The sequence below is a fragment of the Mytilinidion resinicola genome (genome assembly GCF_010093595.1).
Source record: "Mytilinidion resinicola strain CBS 304.34 unplaced genomic scaffold BDZ99scaffold_25, whole genome shotgun sequence".
Classification (NCBI taxonomy): domain Eukaryota; kingdom Fungi; phylum Ascomycota; class Dothideomycetes; order Mytilinidiales; family Mytilinidiaceae; genus Mytilinidion; species Mytilinidion resinicola.
The window spans coordinates 364,001-380,788 of record NW_022985461.1 but is presented as its reverse complement, the minus strand read 5'-3'; the positions used below and the strand labels follow the sequence as shown (position 1 = coordinate 380,788).

General features: G+C 55.0%; 7 protein-coding genes and 1 non-coding gene across 8 annotated transcripts; 4 read left to right on the top strand and 4 right to left on the bottom strand.

Moving 5' to 3' along the window:
* Positions 1-1,617: 1,617 nt before the first annotated feature.
* BDZ99DRAFT_399058 (uncharacterized protein) lies at positions 1,618-5,505 on the top strand (the record flags this gene model as incomplete). The annotated part of the gene is made up of 2 exons (XM_033716113.1): positions 1,618-3,111; positions 3,190-5,505. The coding sequence occupies 2 exons, from the start codon at positions 1,618-1,620 to the stop codon at positions 5,503-5,505; spliced, it is 3,810 nt and encodes a 1,269-aa protein (XP_033570774.1).
* A 123-nt stretch (positions 5,506-5,628) lies between these two features.
* On the bottom strand, positions 5,629-6,325 carry BDZ99DRAFT_163398 (uncharacterized protein). Its single transcript, XM_033712886.1, has one exon. It carries the CDS (start codon positions 6,216-6,218, stop codon positions 5,751-5,753), a length of 468 nt encoding a protein of 155 aa, XP_033570773.1. The 5' UTR covers positions 6,219-6,325; the 3' UTR covers positions 5,629-5,750.
* A 184-nt stretch (positions 6,326-6,509) lies between these two features.
* On the top strand, positions 6,510-7,085 carry BDZ99DRAFT_526279 (uncharacterized protein; the record flags this gene model as incomplete). Its single annotated transcript, XM_033726123.1, has 1 exon — positions 6,510-7,085. The coding sequence occupies one exon, from the start codon at positions 6,510-6,512 to the stop codon at positions 7,083-7,085; it is 576 nt and encodes a 191-aa protein (XP_033570772.1).
* A 491-nt stretch (positions 7,086-7,576) lies between these two features.
* On the top strand, positions 7,577-8,993 carry BDZ99DRAFT_467928 (uncharacterized protein). The gene is made up of 3 exons (XM_033721126.1): positions 7,577-7,966; positions 8,110-8,251; positions 8,396-8,993. The coding sequence occupies exons 1-3, from the start codon at positions 7,880-7,882 to the stop codon at positions 8,635-8,637; spliced, it is 471 nt and encodes a 156-aa protein (XP_033570771.1). The 5' UTR covers positions 7,577-7,879; the 3' UTR covers positions 8,638-8,993.
* On the bottom strand, positions 8,989-9,888 carry BDZ99DRAFT_399126 (uncharacterized protein; the record flags this gene model as incomplete). Its single annotated transcript, XM_033716118.1, has 1 exon — positions 8,989-9,888. The coding sequence occupies one exon, from the start codon at positions 9,886-9,888 to the stop codon at positions 8,989-8,991; it is 900 nt and encodes a 299-aa protein (XP_033570770.1).
* Positions 9,889-10,572: 684 nt separating this feature from the next.
* BDZ99DRAFT_575867 (Actin/actin-like protein) lies at positions 10,573-12,442 on the top strand. Its single transcript, XM_033728512.1, has 4 exons — positions 10,573-10,900; positions 10,955-11,078; positions 11,139-11,823; positions 11,909-12,442. The coding sequence occupies exons 1-4, from the start codon at positions 10,580-10,582 to the stop codon at positions 12,123-12,125; spliced, it is 1,347 nt and encodes a 448-aa protein (XP_033570769.1). The 5' UTR covers positions 10,573-10,579; the 3' UTR covers positions 12,126-12,442.
* A 784-nt stretch (positions 12,443-13,226) lies between these two features.
* Positions 13,227-16,344, bottom strand: BDZ99DRAFT_503017 (developmental protein-like protein fluG). The gene is made up of 3 exons (XM_033723935.1): positions 15,063-16,344; positions 13,687-14,974; positions 13,227-13,600 (listed from the first exon to the last, which is right to left on the bottom strand). Exons 1-3 carry the CDS (start codon positions 16,200-16,202, stop codon positions 13,368-13,370), a joined length of 2,661 nt encoding a protein of 886 aa, XP_033570768.1. The 5' UTR covers positions 16,203-16,344; the 3' UTR covers positions 13,227-13,367.
* A 316-nt stretch (positions 16,345-16,660) lies between these two features.
* On the bottom strand, positions 16,661-16,744 carry BDZ99DRAFT_t77. Its single transcript has one exon. It is a non-coding gene; the product is annotated as a tRNA-Ile (tRNA).
* Between the last annotated feature and the right edge of the window lie 44 nt (positions 16,745-16,788).

Below are 16,788 nucleotides of genomic sequence, written 5' to 3'. Positions count from 1 at the left end.
GCCGGCACACCACTTCGCCCATCTCTGATCGCTCTGCTGGTCGACGTCGTGGTGTGCGGTGTCGTCGGGGCTGCGGTGCGAGCGCTGGATATTGCTGGATATTGCTGACTCCGGCGATGACGATGATTTCAGCCGTGAGGTCGCACAGCAGACGGCCCGGGACGAGTTGAGGCAAGCTGCAAGGCGATCTCTGGGCCGGCCGGCTGAGGCGCCAGGTGCCGAAGCCTCCCCCGACTTCTCCTTTATATTGGCCACGTTGGGCGGCCTTGGAGCGGGCGCTTGTGGCTCGAGGCCCCCGAACAGGCGCAGACGTCGCCGTGATCCGTCTCAAGCAGTGAATGTATGCGTCTCAGGGGAAGCCGGGTGAGTCGTGGCAACGGCCGACTCGAAGTGCAGCAGCCCTGCAGCAGCTGCCGTTCGCTGTCACTGCGAGGCGGGACCTTGCATATGCTCGCTAGATTTAGGCCCAGCTCAGGCACTCCCGCAGCTTTGCGGATGCACATTCGGCCTCACACACCGGCGCGCCAGGAGGGCCAGGTGGACGTCGGCTCCAGACAGGGTTAGCAAAAGTAGAGAAAAAACAGGCCGTCCCGTTGGCCCAGCGGGCCGCGCTTCAGGTCTCGCAAAAGCCATGAGCTGCTAATTTCCCGCTCGTGGAGATTGGAGCCCTTGACCCTGTCGCCGCTCTCGAGCGTTCACTCGTTCAGCAGCGACCCCTTCCGCCCGTCGGCGCCTCAGTGCGGCCTGCGAGTGGCATTATTCACGTGTGGCTCTCCCGCCTGCCTGCCAATCTTCCGCCCAACCCAGCGTCTTCGTTCTTCCATTCACTGCTCAACGCGCGCGGGCGTCTCGTCTGCTCTCCATACGCTTCCCCAGCTCCCCACGCTCCTTCCCATTCGTCTCCCTCCTGTCCAGTAGCCATCTCCCGTCTCTATCAGACTGCTCGACAGGATCGCCCGCGCTGGGACTCGCCTTGGCCCGATTTCCTTCAACCTCTATTCATCGCTGCACGCCAGCGTCCATTCATTCAACCCCCATTCCTCGCCCGCGACCACCACAAACACCGCCTCACTCCTTCACCCGCCCCTCGATTGCGTCCGTCCCAACTGCGACTGCATGTAGACTGCATCCTCCGCCCCCAATCCCGCGTCGCAGCTTTTGCTCCCACGTTCACTGTCTCGGGCCTTCGCCAAGCGGTCGCCAAACGTCGTGTCAATTGCGTAGGTTGCTCCTTACCTCGTCCTCCTGGAGGCTGGCAACGTTGGTGTGGGGAGTAACGCAGCTAGCCGCACGCTGACCATGGCACTGACACACTGTCTCTTTCTAGTGGACCATTGTTACGCACATATCCTTCCTACATTGCTTCGACAACGCACACCGAGCTGGCCATCAAGTCCCAGAGCACCAATTTCACAAAGAGGCGGTGGAGGCTCTGTGGGACGAGCGTTTGCTCTCACGACCGCTGCCCTAACATATCTCGCTCCCGTCCGAAGCACACCCTGTAAGCTCTTTTACTTTCAGCACAGCATGAGCGACGCTTCTCCATCATTGCGCAGGCAATTCCTGCTCGTGCGGCTTTTCGACCATATCAATCTCGCTAACTCGACCAAGGCCAAAATGAATCGCTTTTTCGGGCGCAAGAAGGAGGAGATTGTCGAGGATGCGCCAGTCAGCAATGTTGCCTCGTCTGGCACGAAGAAGGCGAAGAAATCGAAGAAGGGACAGCCTGAGCCGAAGCCTGAATTAGACTTGTCGATTGCCCTGCCATCAACTGACAACTTCCGGACTAGCTTGCTGATGCCAAACTTGTCGGCCCGATTCAGCATGTTGAGAGAACAAGATGATCCAAACTCGAAACTCGGCAAAGCAAGCGACGACAGCGTCTTACATCCGAAGCGACAGTCTCGTCTCCACGACTTCGGTTTTGTTCCAGGTGGTCTCTCCGATATCGCCGAAGTTGCATCAATCAACAGTTCCATCCGACCTCCATTCGCCTATGGAAGGCAGGACTCCGTTGATGGATATGGCACTGATGACGACTCTCAATCTGGAAGTGTTATGACGAGATCGCGCCCGGGCGAAGGCAATGTTCTGTTCGGTGGCCGCCAGAAGGTCTACAAGATTGCCAACTCAGGCAATGGATCATCCAAGAGCTTAGGTAGAGCGCTCTACGAAGATGATGTCAACATGTCTACATTCCAAAAGATACGTCAACAGGAGCGCGCCGATAAGGAACGGGAAGCTGCCGAGCTGGAGAATGAAGAGCGGCTGTTCGATAGCAGGCAGTCTGAACCGGAACCAGAACCATCAAGCCCACTTAAGGAGTTTTATTCGCCGTCACTTTCTGGATACAGTGGCCGACGAGGGACGAACTCTTCCGCCGGATCTGGACAGGCACGATCATCCACTGCTGCTACGTCCATCGCTTCGCAAGGAGCCAGTTCCGTTCCAGCTTCATCGCCTGCAGTTCCAAATGCACCGATACTACCCCTAGCGAGTGATCTGAACCGCACTATGACTAAGGGACGAAATCGTTTGTATGATCAAGGCTTGGATCAGCACATTCATGACCAACAGTCATCCGCCATGAGTCGGTTGAATTCGATTCAGAAGCAACGTGGACCAACCGCTGGACTCTCGACTCCACCATTCCTGTCACAAGCCAGAAGTGCGAATAATTTGAGCGATCGATTTGCCCGTCCTGGAGCACGGGCTGGTAGCCCTACCCAAGCTGGTGCTATGCCTACCATTGCATCTGGCGGGCCTGTCCACCCTCCGTCGTCCAACTCAAGCCCCGTACTGTCCCAACCCCAATCACCACCAATGAGCCCCTTGGGAAGCGACGAGGAAACAAACGCGCTGCACTCTGCGCTCCAACCCAATGACCGAGGCAAAGCAACTGCTATGGGTGCCTTTAACAAGCCCAAGCAACAATTTGATGAGCAGCAATATGCCCAGCGTCTGAAACAGATGCAGCAGGGTAAGGAAACGCCAGCGCCAGCGCCAAGGAATGAGAGGCCAACGAAACCATCTCTGCGTGAGCGTGCCGAGATTGAAGCGCGCAAGAGGGCCGAGGCCGATGTTCCGGATCGCTCGAGATCAGATTCGACTGTAAAGAGAGAAGCACCTTCACCATTTAATGATGACGTTTCGGAGCGCCCGAGGTTAAATTCGAACGCTAAAAGAGAGCCACCATCCCCCTTCTCAGTCTTCCAGAAGGCCGCCAACCAGATGAGGGATGCACCTTCACCAGCCTCTCCACAGAGGCCAGCGCCTCAGGTGCCGGCCTCTGAGTCACGCGCCACTTTTTTCGCCTCTCCTGGTGATAGTAGCGATGACGACCTTCCCAAGGCTCGTCCTGTGAAATCGTCGGATCTCGATCGACGGCTTGAAGGGCTTCAGCGACCTCCACCAGTGGCCAGCCGAACTGCTCCTCCCATTCTTGACCATCCTGCTCTCCGATCCCGCAACAACTCGAGGCCAGAGAAACCACAACTCGAGCACCGACCCGATGAGCGACACACTAACGATGCAAACCGCCAAGTCGACAACGCTGAAAAGCGCACATCGGCGGGTACCATTGTCAACGGCGACAATGATATTGACTCACCAACTCTCGGCGATGATAAGGGTGGCCTGAGCGGACTTGTCAGGCAACATCTTCGAAAGCCTAGCTCGGTGTCCTCGGTATATGGAGATGAAAAGCCGCCAGCACCAGAGCCCCTTTCTCTGCGCACTCAAGATGGAGCTATCCGGCGCGGACAGGCTCCGTCCGAATCTGATACTCCTGCACATTCCAGCTACAGCCACTCAAATCCTTGGGATCTGGAAGACCTAGACCGAAGTTCGCACTACGGTGAGGGTGATAGTATCAGCTCCACCAGTCCAGTCGATCCTTATCGGCCAAAGGTACAGCCAACATACGGTGGATCTCAGCCCGTTAATGGCAATTTGCGTGATCGAAGTGGCTCCCAGGATACAGATGCTCCTCAGTGGGAACAGGAACTGAGGAAGACGCATGCACGTGGAGGCAGCACCGAGACTCAACACGAGCGCGAAGCATTTCAGAACGAACTTGCGCAGCGTCAGCGGGCAATTCAAGAGAGGCTTCGTAATGGAGTAAGCTCGAACGACAGAAGCCGATCCCAGAGCCCTGCTGCGAGTGGTCTGAAGAACGCTCTGGGGATGCTTCGCTCTAAGACCAGCCGCGACTCCATGGCAGTCAACAACAATCCTTCGAAGCCCGAGCCCACGCAGACAAAGGCTATGAGGATGCTGGGAATCGGTGCACCGTCAGCTAGCGCCAGCAGTACATCCTTGGCTGGGTCCGAGAACAAGTTCTACGGAAGTGAATACTGGAGGTCCGAGGAGAATCAAGTCGGTCCACAGGGAACACGACCGAAACCATCACGAATTCCACAGCAGAGCGAACAGGATGCCCGGCGAGAATTAGAGCAGCGACTCCAACGTGGAGCTAGTGAGGACAACAGTCGTGATCCCAGATCTGCCAAGGGTCGCTCACCACCAGCATCGAGCAGGAGCTCTACGCGAAACCGGTCAAGCTCGGAGCTTTCGCAAGGTCGATCAACGAGTCGTACTGGACGGTATCGGGATGACCTCGACAAGGCAATGGCTGAAGGCACTGGCAGTACTAATGGCTATCCTGGCATGTCACCATCCATTCCCCAGCACGTTCAGGGGAGTTCGTCACGTCAACACTCACCAGAGACTCTACCAGAGGTGGTTGCACAAGGAAATATGCGAAGCAACAGCAGAACCGCAGCTGCTGCTTACTTTGACCAGAAGTCTCTGCATCCGATACACACCGCCCACAGCCCAATGATAGGATCGTCTCCTCGCCTGTCACCGGCAGCTAATAGCCCGGCCATGGGAGGAGTGTCTCCTGGATTGCCGTTGTCTCCTCGCCCCTCTCCGGGAATCAGCCCGGGCATTGCTTCGATCCGCCCCTACCCTTTACCGGTTGCCCCGTTCTCGGCCAACTCAACGCCTCCAATTTCGGCGGCGACGACTCCTGTGGCTTCGTCTTTCAGCTCAAATATCGCCACCAGCAGAGGTACAATGCGTAAGAAGTCAATCAACAAGTCGGACATCTCGGAGCCAGTGTTCATTTCTGCTACGTCGGTCATGGATACGGTCGACCTTCCTGCTGGAGCTTCCCTCAGGAATGGCGTTGAGTCTCCACCACCAGTTCCTCCCATCAACCCTCGACGTCGATTTGGATTTGGCCGTACCGGTACCAGCGAGAGTAGCGATGGGGCAGTGCAACCTCCACGTGCTCCTTTCGCAGATCCGATGCGGACCAACTCTGCCGACGAGCTTGACCAACAGGCGCGGCCGAAGGGACACAAGTTGCGCAAGTCATCGAGTGAAGGTCGCAGTCTTTACATGAAGAACCAAGCACCTCCGGTCATCAGCCCGGCGTTCCCACCGGCTGGAATTAACGGATCGCCACCACGTCCGATCGCAGATGGTTCAATGTTCTGAGATCAGCAGCAAGCAGTTTTCCTTTCAAATTCCCTTCCTGTCACATATGTTAAGAGATTCCATGTCCCGTACTCCCCATACAGACAGGACGACATAAGCATATATGTGTCATGCCACCAGTGGGGTCGGGAGTTTTAGTTTCAGTTTTTAGTATCTGGATTTGTCTGGCGCAGCGTGCGGGCAAAAAGCGACTTACACAAGATTTGCACGATTTCACTTCTTCTCTTCTTGACGGCTTGTGTGGTTCAGCAATTTCCTCTTCTCTCGGCTCTGCATACTGCACGATACCTAGACAGATTCGAGTCTGCGTTATTTGTTTTATTTTTATTTTTTTCTTCTCGACGGCAGCATACTCGGTAGCTGGGACGTATACTCGACAGCAGTTGCAGTCTACGGAACAGACCTTTCTTCTCTTCGACACTGCAACTAGGGCAAACGGGAACTTTTATCGGAAACGGAGCAAGGCGGGCGGGTAGGGGACTCCTTTCCACAACTTTCTCCTGGGGCACACAGCCGACAAAATGGCCGGGCGATTTTTTTAGCGGCAACGGGAACGGGGTTGGTAGACACACTATGGCGCACCTGGCATATAGCGGGTTCTGTATGTTACGCAGATGCTGGAATATTTTGGACAGCCGGCCGGGTATGGAGGAGTGAGTGGTCTGGCTAGAGAAATGGGTGGTCTTCTCGAGAGATGAGAAGACGGATGGCATGTACTATGCTAAAGCTAGTCTGTATAAATCGTAACTTGTAAACGAAGCATGAGATGTGTCTCTCTTTTGACGAGATTGGTGAAATGATTGCTTGTGGAATACACTTTTCGTGGTGAGATCTCCATGCGTCTTGTCTTGGCTCTGAAGCTGACGTGAAATATTCGATAAATAGGCTTTGGTGGTGAGACGGCTGCTGAGTGACGAGTCGGTTTTGGCGGGGGGCTGAATGGCTGGCGATTCAATTTTCTGGCCTCGACTCCACTCCACGGGATAATGCAGGTGATAAGTCACATGTCTCTCCCATCAGCTCCCCTCGCCAACCCATCTATCTATCCTTCTCCAAGCTTTGCCCCTGTGGGCCTTTCACGACTCTCTCACGCTCCCTCCAGCGACACACGCGCGTCACGCGTCGTGCTACCAGACCAGCCCGGCAACGTGCCACACTCCGAAGCGTCCGGTCCGACGTCCACAGCAAGCATGGGTCAGCACGATTTCTCCGATGGCTTGCTGCAGTACATGTCACGAGAAGTCGGTACCGAGGGGAGCGTGCGCGCCCTCGCCCCGCTTTCCGAGGTGCTCGATTCGCTGCCGTCGATCAGGGGCTGCAACCACCACTTTTTGTTCCGCGCCGCTTGGGCCCCCCTTATCGCATGCGGGCTGCGAGTGCCGGGCGCATCCAGCCTTTGCTTGCTTCGGGAGGCCGAGGGGCCGTGCGTGTGCCTGGGCTCCGCAGACAACCCAGCGCCCAGCACGCCCGGGATCTGCGGGCGGGCTGTTATGGGGTGTGATTGGCGGGTGAGGCTGGGATTGACGACGTTGGGGCGGAACATGGCGCGAGGAAGCGGTCGAGTAGGATGGTGGGGATGAGGTGTGTGGAGAGCGAGCTGGCGAGTGGAGGATGTTTTAATTCGGGATAGATTAGAGGTCTCATTTTCTTTATTACGGAGTCTGTTGTGGATTAGAGGGTATATACTTGGGATGGCCCTGCTGTTGGAGAAGGAGGTGTGTGTTGCTTCTTCTTCGTCTTCTTCTTCCTCAAGTGACGAGTAAATCTACTCTGCATACCCTCTTTTTTATATCTGCCATAGTCACTGCTCCGAGCGCTCCTTCATGTACGTGTGCATTCGTTCCTCCTCTTATCTGGTCATAATGATGGAGGATGGAGGATGGAGGATTCAATTGGATCCTGACTTCCATCCTTCTCGTTCCCGTTCCGCCAACCGCTTTGTATCACCTCCACATGCACGTCGGCGCGCCTTTTCCCTTTCCACATCCCCCATTCTCACCTGTCACGGCTTCGCGAGACGCGCTGTTGCCCACGCCTGGCCGTCAGCACCCCAGCTCCGCGTCCCAATGCAATTAATTCAACTGCCGCTGATCGCGTTTGGATTCAGCTGACTCCGAGGAGCTGGCTATGCATGTTCCGTTTTCTTCTTATCTAACAACATGTTAAAAGCGGGTGGATCCCTTGTCTGCCTCGCTCGTGGCTTCTTAGTCTCGTCTCAATTCCTTCCAGCTATGCGGATACGTCGCGACACTGCATATAAAAGAGGATTATCATCCCTTGCGTTTTGCGGAACACTTACTCTTTGATAGCTGCCTCTGCCGCCCACCTCGAATCTATCATTCATCTATCTCTTCGCTCTTTCAAAACCGCAAATATGAAGTTCGCCACCACTATCCTCGCGCTCCTCGCTGCCACTACCTCCGTCGTTGCGGTTGACTATAGCAGCATCCCGACTTGTGCTGTGAGTAGTCCATCTTCCATGATCCAGGCGCCGTAATCCGATTTCCGATCCAAAGTCCCTCGCCTCCTTGCACATTTGCGCGTCTTGCAGCTCGAACTCCCCAGCCCATCATCTCCTCGAAACAAAACTAACCTCCAACCCAGCTCACCTGCATCGTCTCCGCCATCACAAAGTCCGGCTGCAGCAGCACCGACTTCCAATGCCAGTGCGTCACAAAGGCCAACGAGATCACGACAAACGCTTCGCCGTGTATCGCGTCTGGATGCAGCAAGGACGACCAGGCTAGTACGTGACCTCTTCTCTCATTCCCATCTAGACCGTTACGCGAGCATTAGTCCACTTGCTACGCCAAACGTCATTGCTCTATCGTCACCTCTCCGACTTCGCTCCAAGGAAAGTCCCAAAACACATAACTAATATTCTCCACAGAGGTCCAACCCGCCGTCGCCGGCATCTGCGCCGCCGCGCTGAGTTCCTCTGTCGCTCTCCCCACCGCCTCCGGCTCCGCCGCGTCTGGGTCCGCCAAGTCGGCGACTGTCACCTCTTCCCCTACGGGCTCGGCTTCGAAGACTGCGTCTGCGGCCGGTGCGACGAGCACGGGTGCGGCGGCGGATGTGCGTGGGTATGGTGCGGCGGTGTTGGGGTTTGCTGCTTTTGCGATGGCGATCTGAGGGAGGAGCGTGTGAAGTGGATTGGATAAATCTTCGACTCGGATCTAAATTTGGATTGGCTATGCAGAGGGAGCTTTTGGCGAAAAAGGTGACGCTAGGTGTAGAAGAGCCTCTTGTGTCTATATTCCAGCATGGTTGGGTTTTTTCTTGTTCCATTCGAGGTGGAATTTGGTGTTGGATGATGGATGGGATAGATGGATTTCATTGGTTTGGTCTTGAGCCGACCGATTGGATTGAAATGGGTTATTCTGCCTTTTTTGCTCTCCAATTTACCTGAAGCTGTGTGGCCTTTTTACACTCTTTCTGATACGTCTTCTTCAACTGTTCGACAAGAGGTGGTTCGCTCACTCTTCACTCCACCCCCTCAAAACTCCCCCTCCACTTCCCCGCCCACGCGCTGAACTCATCCTCCTTCCCCTCCCAACTCTTCTCCACAATTTGCGTCGCCCTGATAGCATCCCCACACACCTTCTCCAGCAACTTCCCCACCTCTTCAGCATCGAGGTCGTAAAACGCGGACGCAAGCTCATCCACAGTCTCCGGTATCCCTTTCAACAGCGCCATAATCTGATCCAGCGTCTGCATATTCCGCTCCGCCACCACCTCCGCCTCCGTCTCCCCCTCCTTCAAAGCTTTCCCAGTTGACGAGGCCTTCGGCACCGGAAACGTCCTCAACCTCCTCTTAACAAGCGCCTGATACACCAACCCCACCATCCTCAACTTCTTCACACTCCTCTCCAACAACCGCCTCACCTCACTATCCCCCTTCCCCAACTTATTCCCCGCCCCAAAGAAATCATCCTCATCGCCAAACCCTTCTTCCTCCCCATCGCTTCCTACTCCCTCTTCCTCCCCTTCCTCCCCCCACTCCTTCAGTTCCTGCACCGCATCCACCAACACCCCCCGCCACTCCTCCGCCCTCCGCACCACCGTCCCCACAATCCCGTCCGCAACGACCCGCTCAACCGCCTCGCAGCACTCCCACACCACCCCCGTCGCCGCGAGCACGGCCGCGCGATCCGCCTCCTGCACGCCCTTGTCGAACTTCCCGCTCTTCCGGTCTTGGGCGTCGGTGGTGCCGTGCTGCGCGCGCTCCGCGACGCGCCCCACGAGCGCGAGCAGCTCGGACCACGCGGCGAGCACGCGCCGCACGGCGAGGCGGGCGGCGCTGTGGACTGTCGAGCCTAATTCCGAAGATTGGGGGTGGGAGGTAGAGCTGGAGGCGGGAGGCGGGCTTAGGCAGGCGACCATGGTGAGCAGGATGTCGGTTGTGGTTGTGATTTTGGGGTAGAGGGCCGAGGGGGTCAGCGGGGGCGTGAGGAGGAGGAGGGAGAGGGTGGTTGTGTTGGCGCGGAGGAGGGCGGTTGTGGATTTGAGGGTTTCGAGAATTGGGGGTGGGGGGGTGGTGGAGGAGGTGGTGGTGGTGGCATCTTGGGGCGAGGTGGTGGAGGGTGAGGCGGCGGTTGGGGGTGCGAGCGAGGATTGGAGATGGGTGAGGAGGGTGCGGGTTGTGTGGGCTAGGTCGATGAGGGAGGCGGTTGTTGGGGTTGCTTTTGGTGGCATTGTTGCGGTTTTTGGAGGGTTTTGGGAGGGTGGTTTTGGGTTGGAGGTTTGAGAGGTCGTGAAGGTTTATAGGAAGATGATGGCTGGTGTCGAGTCAGGACGAAATATAAATTTTGTGACCCCGCGGTGGGGGTGCGCTGTGCTGTTTTTGGATGCTTGGGCCGATCTGAAGATGTGGATAATCCGAGCTTACAGATTTCTGGCAGAGCGTTCGGGCGATAAAAAGACTCCATATTATGAGAGAGTAGAAACTGCACCACTAGTTCACATTTAAGAAGGAAGAGACAAATATTGGTCACGTGGACTTCATCTCCGCTACTCTAACATCGTCATTCTCAATCAACTTCTCCAAAAACAAACACCTCCCCAACACACAACCATGCCTCCCAAAGGCTGGCGCAAAGCCGCCCACGACCCCGTCGCAACCCAAACCCTCGTCCTGGACAACGGCGCATACACCCTCAAAGCCGGCTTCGCTTCCGCCGCCGCTGCTCCTACCTACGACGACTGCAAGATAATCCCCAATTGCATTGCGAAAGGCCGCGACAAACGCGTCTACATCGCGTCCGACCTCGATAAATGCACAAACTTTGGCGAAATGGCGTTTCGGCGTCCGGTCGAGCGCGGGTTCATCGTGAACTGGGAGGCGGAGAAGGCGATTTGGGAGCATGAGTTTTCGGAGGGAAAGGAGGGGCTGAGGGTATGACGGAACACATTCAGAATGGAAAGAATATGGGCTGATGGTTTGGTGTAGTGTGATCCGAAAGAGACGAACCTGGTGCTTGCGGAGGCGCCGAATTGCCCGGTGCAGCTGCAGAAGAATTGCGATGAGATGGTGTTTGAGGAGTTTGAGTTTGCGACGTATTATAGGAGTATAGGTATGACAACACTCTCTGTGAAGTTGCTACATATGAGATGCTAGGCTAATAAGACCACAGGTCCGGCTCTGAACGCTTATAACGACATCCCCTCCCTCTTCTCCGACTCCGCTCCTCCAGATACCTCGCCCCTCCCCCCGGAGTGCCTCCTCCTAATCGACAGCTCCTACTCCCACACGACCATCACTCCCCTCTATAATGGTCGCCCCATCCACTTGGCCATCCGCCGCATGTCCGTCGGCGGGAAGCTCCTCACAAACTACCTCAAAGAGCTCTCCTCCACCCGCCACATCAACATGCTCGACGAAACATACCTCCTCAACGAGATCAAAGAAGCCGTCTCCTTCGTCTCGCCCTCATTCAAGACGGATCTCGAGCGCACGTGGAAAGGCGGGCTTTCAGATCGCCGCGAAGTCGACCCTTCAATCGTCCTCGACTACGTCTTGCCGAACTACGAGCATAGCGCCCATGGCTTCGCACGGCCGCATGACCCGATCAAGGCGCGCCGCAAACTGCTTCAGCCGCTCGACGGGCCCCGTGAGGACATCCTCCCAGTCGGCAACGAGCGCTTTGCGGTTCCGGAGCTGCTATTCACGCCGACGGATATCGGGCTGCAGGAAGCTGGGCTGCCAGAAGCTATAATGCAAAGCTTATCCGTCCTCCCAGCGGCGCTGCAGGCTGGGATGCTGGCGAATATCGTGGTGGTAGGGGGCAATTCGCTGATCAAGGGGTTCATGGAGAGGCTGTGAGTACCCATTCCTTACCTCTAGCTCCCACTCCGCTCCCCTGTCTGCGTCGGGGTTCAAAAGACTGACAGGATATTTCCGTAGCGAAACCGACCTCCGCCAACTCACCCCCACAAACATCCCTCTCCGCATCGCCCGCGCCCCGGACCCAATCAAACACACCTGGCTCGGCGGCGCGCGGCTGGCCCACGACCGCGACCTCCTCCGCGGCGTCGTCGTGACGCGCGCGCAGTATCAGGAGCATGGCTCGACGTGGCTAGGGAGGTGGTTCGCGGGGGGCGACGCACTGAAGGGGAAGTGAGGCCCCCCCCCGCTTAGGTAGATTTGGATAGTTATATACCCGTTTTTCGTCTTGAGCTCGATGGCTCATATGCTGTGATTTTAGTACCTATTTGGGATATTAATAACGTGGGGGTCTGAATTGGGCAAGGGCTAAAGCGTGAGGCTGTGAGGTGGTGAGATGGAGATCAGGTCAAAAGAGCCATGTTTAGGTGGCGATTTGGGATATTGACCCGGTGTAATGTTCGGAACGCTCGAAATTGGGTCGGAGGAAAAGGGTAAATTACAGTAACTACGCTGAGAAGCATAAACGAGAGCCAGTCCGTGCGATCTAAGCCCGATTTTGTTATGTTATTGCGCAACAACGGTGAATCAGACCGTGGGATGGGGCTAACACTCCAAGGGGATGAAAGAACACGGGAGCCAGTCTGGAATTCAGATGACATGGCATAGGATCTGCATAACAAGCTGCGATTCAGACTGTTATCGTGATGCAAACTCTTTGACACGCTCACTCGAGCTATGGGAGAGTGTCAATATTACAATGAGTTGATTCTTCATTATGGCGTTTCTGCGGATTTAGAGCTTCCCTTCTACAATCGATCGGATTTAGGCTGGTTGGTTCTGTGGTAAGAAGGAACTACGCCGTCTACCCTCTGCGTGTACGCCGCGTCTCTTAAAGCTTCTTCTCCGCGGTTGATTCTGTAAAAACTTGCAACTAAGAATTCTAATCTACCCACTGGAGCGCTCTCTGCGGGCTCGGAGCTTCGTAATCTTCCCTTCTACAATCGATCGGATTTGGGCTGGTTGGTTATGTGGTAAAAAGTAACTACGCCGCCTGCCCTCTACGTATACGCCGCGCCTCTTAGGTTTTCTTCTACACGGTTGATTCTGTAAGAACTTCCAACATATTTCCCTAACCTGTGCGCGGAGGTGCCTCAGCTACTTTCCGTAGGTCAACAATCTTGATGGCAGAAGGCTGATATACATGCCGTTGCTTTTGCAGTAAGAAACGACTACGAGACGTGCAGCGCGGCATCCACCTTGTGTCTAACAAAAATAGTTCGTATGCGGTCAGATCCGTAAGACTTTGTAACATAACGTAGCAAAGAGGCGCCTCATCCTCACAGTTCCATTAATCGTAGCAGCATACCAACATAATTACGTACACATGTAAGCCCAAGCGCCAGGAAGCACCCATGACCGTTCAAATCACGCCCTCTACAGGCTGTCGCTACCCCTGTTCTGCTATAACATTTACCCACTAGTATCGCTCGATAAGCCACACCCTCCTCTCCTTCTCCGGCATATCCGCCAGCATCTTCTGCTCCACTTTCTTCATAGCCATGAAATCCCATACCAGGCCATTCGCCATGACCTCCTTGAGGTCAGAGTCCTTGTATAGTGCCTCTAGCGCTTCATCAATCGTAGCAGGCATACGGCGGTGGATGCCGTAATCCGTCTTCAGCTGCTCCGCCGACATGCGGCTCGGGTTATCTAGAGCGCGAGTACAGTCGTCAGCAAAACCATTCTCCATCTTAATCACAAAAAACCATGGCCAGGGAAGCACGAGAGCAACTCACACGGACAATCCTTCTCCATGAAAATCTCCGCCCCACCTTCTTTCAACCCCAGCAATCCCGCACCCACAATCGCCGCCATAGCCAGATACATATTCGCCATCCCATCCAAACACCTCACCTCCCACCGCCCATCGCTGACCTTGCGCAGCGGCGTCTCGCGGTTCTGCGTCCCCCACGCCACCCACGTCCCGCCCGTCCAGTGGTCGTCCACCACACGGCCGTAGCTCACAGCCTCGGGCATCGAGAAGGCGCAGATGGCTTCGAGGTGCTTGAGCACGCCGCCGACGAAGAACGCGAGCTCCTTCTCCGGCGGGCTGACGGAGATATGAGCGTGAGCCGCAGTGCCGATGCCAGGGTAGGGCTGCGGGTGGAGTGTAGCGCGGAGGCCGTGCGTCGCTGCTATTTGGTAGATGACTTGGCGGGCTTGGATTAGGGTGTCGATGGCAGCGAGGGCTGGGAGAGGCGGAAGCACAAATTCGTATTGTCCGGCGCCGGCCTCGGCATGGAATTGTTGGATGGGAATGCCGATTTCAGCGAGGCTGGTGGCGACTTCGGCAAGGAGGGGGAGTTGCTGCCACTGCTGGGGCGTCATGGTACCCCACGCGTGTTCCGTTGTCAGAGGAGCGTAAGACTCGTCTTTGTTTTCGGGGTGGCGGGTGAGGAACGTGACTTCGATTTCGAAGCCGACGAGAATGGTGATGGAGTGGGCTGAAGAGAGGTCATCGAGGAGGATCTGGAGGCCGCCGCGGGGGCATTCTTTGATAGGGCTTCCGTCTTCGTCTCGCCAGAAGGATAGCACGGTTGCGGATGGTAGTGGGTCTTTCTTGTGGGTTCGTCGTAGAGTATTCAAGTCAGGTTCGATGTAAATCTGGCCGGTCGTGTTGACTGCAGGAGTAATTCCGTCGTTCTGAAGAGTGCCGGTGTTGCCGCGCGAAATACCAATGCGCCCGCCCGTCTTGATGAGACGTTCGAATTCGGCAATTGGCACGATTCGGACTCGCATCGTGGCCATGTAGTCGAGCCATTGAACGTATACGAATTGTATGGCCGAGTTGTCTTTCATGAAGTTTTCAAAAGCCTGGATGTCGTAAACTTTTGCCGGCGGAGGTGGCTTGGGATGCCACGCAATAGCTTTTTGATTGGCCTCACCCGTTTCTTTCAAGTTCAAGACTGGTGAAGGTTCCTTCAGGTCGTATAGGACGTTCGCGTTGTTGTAAAGCATATCCTTGGTCATTGAGATCGCTTGAGCGATGGTCAGGTCATCTTTCTTCACATATTCTGATAATACCTGTATGCAATGGTTAGCATATTAAAGAGAAATATATATATGCATTGTTGCGTTTGGAATTTCTCTGAAAGCTCGTGGGAATGGATACCTCGTATAGAGCTTCCCGAAATTGCTTATTTGCCAGCCAATACGTCTCGGGAAACCAGTGTCCGTCGGTTGAGTACAGTAGCTTGCCCCCGGGCACCAGCTCTAGAGATTGCCTTATTGCAGATATTTGGCCGTCTCTGCTCAGCATTGGGAAGATCTCCCCAACATCAAGGAAAACATGGCTGAAGACGGTGGCGAGATAACCTGCTTCTCTAGTGTATGGATACGACGAATGGAGAAGAACGAAGGGCACAGCTGGATAATTCTCGATGAGTGGCTGCAGATAGGCGGGGTTGGACTGCAAGAGGTTGATATCGTTGTCCCCAAGGCCAGTATGAAATTGCAAGGGCTTGGACAGATCCGTTCCAAACGTGTTGTCGGATAGGATTTCCAAAGTCTTCAACACGAGAAAGTCATTCAAGGCCTTCCTTTCGATCCTGAACTTTCGTTTTCTAATGGCTCGTTGAACATAGTGCTCGAAAGGTTTCGAGACTTGAAGCTCCAGGTTGTCATTGTAGTCGGGTTCGACATCCAGTCCGCTCCTGTAACAAACGACTGTCTTGAAGCCAGCAACGTCAGGATCTTTAATTGCGTCGAGGATCGACCGCTCAAACTCTCCTGTAAAAAGGACCCATATGTCGGTGAGATATCTTTCTTCTTCCAAATCCACTTCCGAGGCCTTCCGCAGAATGTTCTCCATGAGATACTCGGCAACTGTCTCGATCCTCACGATTCGTTTCGTAGGAGCTGGAGTATATTGATCGTGCTCATCATAGGTAAGCACTTTCTCAGCTCCGCCCAATCCGTCATCCATGAGAATGCAGTGGATTCCATGCAAGCATTTTCGAATGAGAGCCTCCTGGTCGTTGTGGAGCCATTCAGCCCGCTTCTTCAGGATATCTTCCCAATTAGCATCCTTCGGGCACTCATACAGTTCTCTCAGCTGCCTCTCGGCTCGAAGATGTGACAGCGACTTGAATGTGTCTTGTAGCGCCCGTCCTTGCGCTTCCGAAGTGATGGCCTCGAAAGGATGAGCTTCCACGTGAGTGGGTAAGAGCAGGTTGTGCGCATGGTTGTCGATGATAGGGCAACTATCTATGGCAGCCTTGAGAGGCTCCATGGACGTTCTGCCGTCAGTCATGGCGGGGATGATGTGATGTTGTATGATGGAAGTACGCGGGCTAGGAAGGAGGTGATGAGACCATGGAGAGCGCAGCTGTTCACATGACTCAACACAATCTGTCGTAGCCTTCTGAGGACTCTGGTTCAGAGCTGTTTATACTGACCGGTGTGCTTAGTAGAGGTTAGTGATGATGCAGCCTTCGGCCCTTGAATGCCGCGGAGACGGCTCATGTGATGAGAAACGAAACATCACGATCTTAATTCACAGCACGACTGGTAAGCTCGAGTAATACTCTAACGTTGCTCAATACGACCACAAGAACCAGTCTTGTAGTACTATAGAATCTCTTAAAGGGTACTAATATTCAGGTAGGTGCTCAAGTTCAAAAAGAATGAGAGGGTTCCGGGGTGTCTCTCCACCGACCAGACCCCACGCTCTCCCCACCACCAGAGCGCAACAAAACGCAAAAAAAGGAATGGTCAATACGGGGGTCGAACCCGCGACCTTGGTGTTAACATAGGATATTAGCACCACGCTCTAACCAACTGAGCTAATCGACCGACTGATCTGTTTGATGGAGTATGCGACGAAAATAAGCATATAT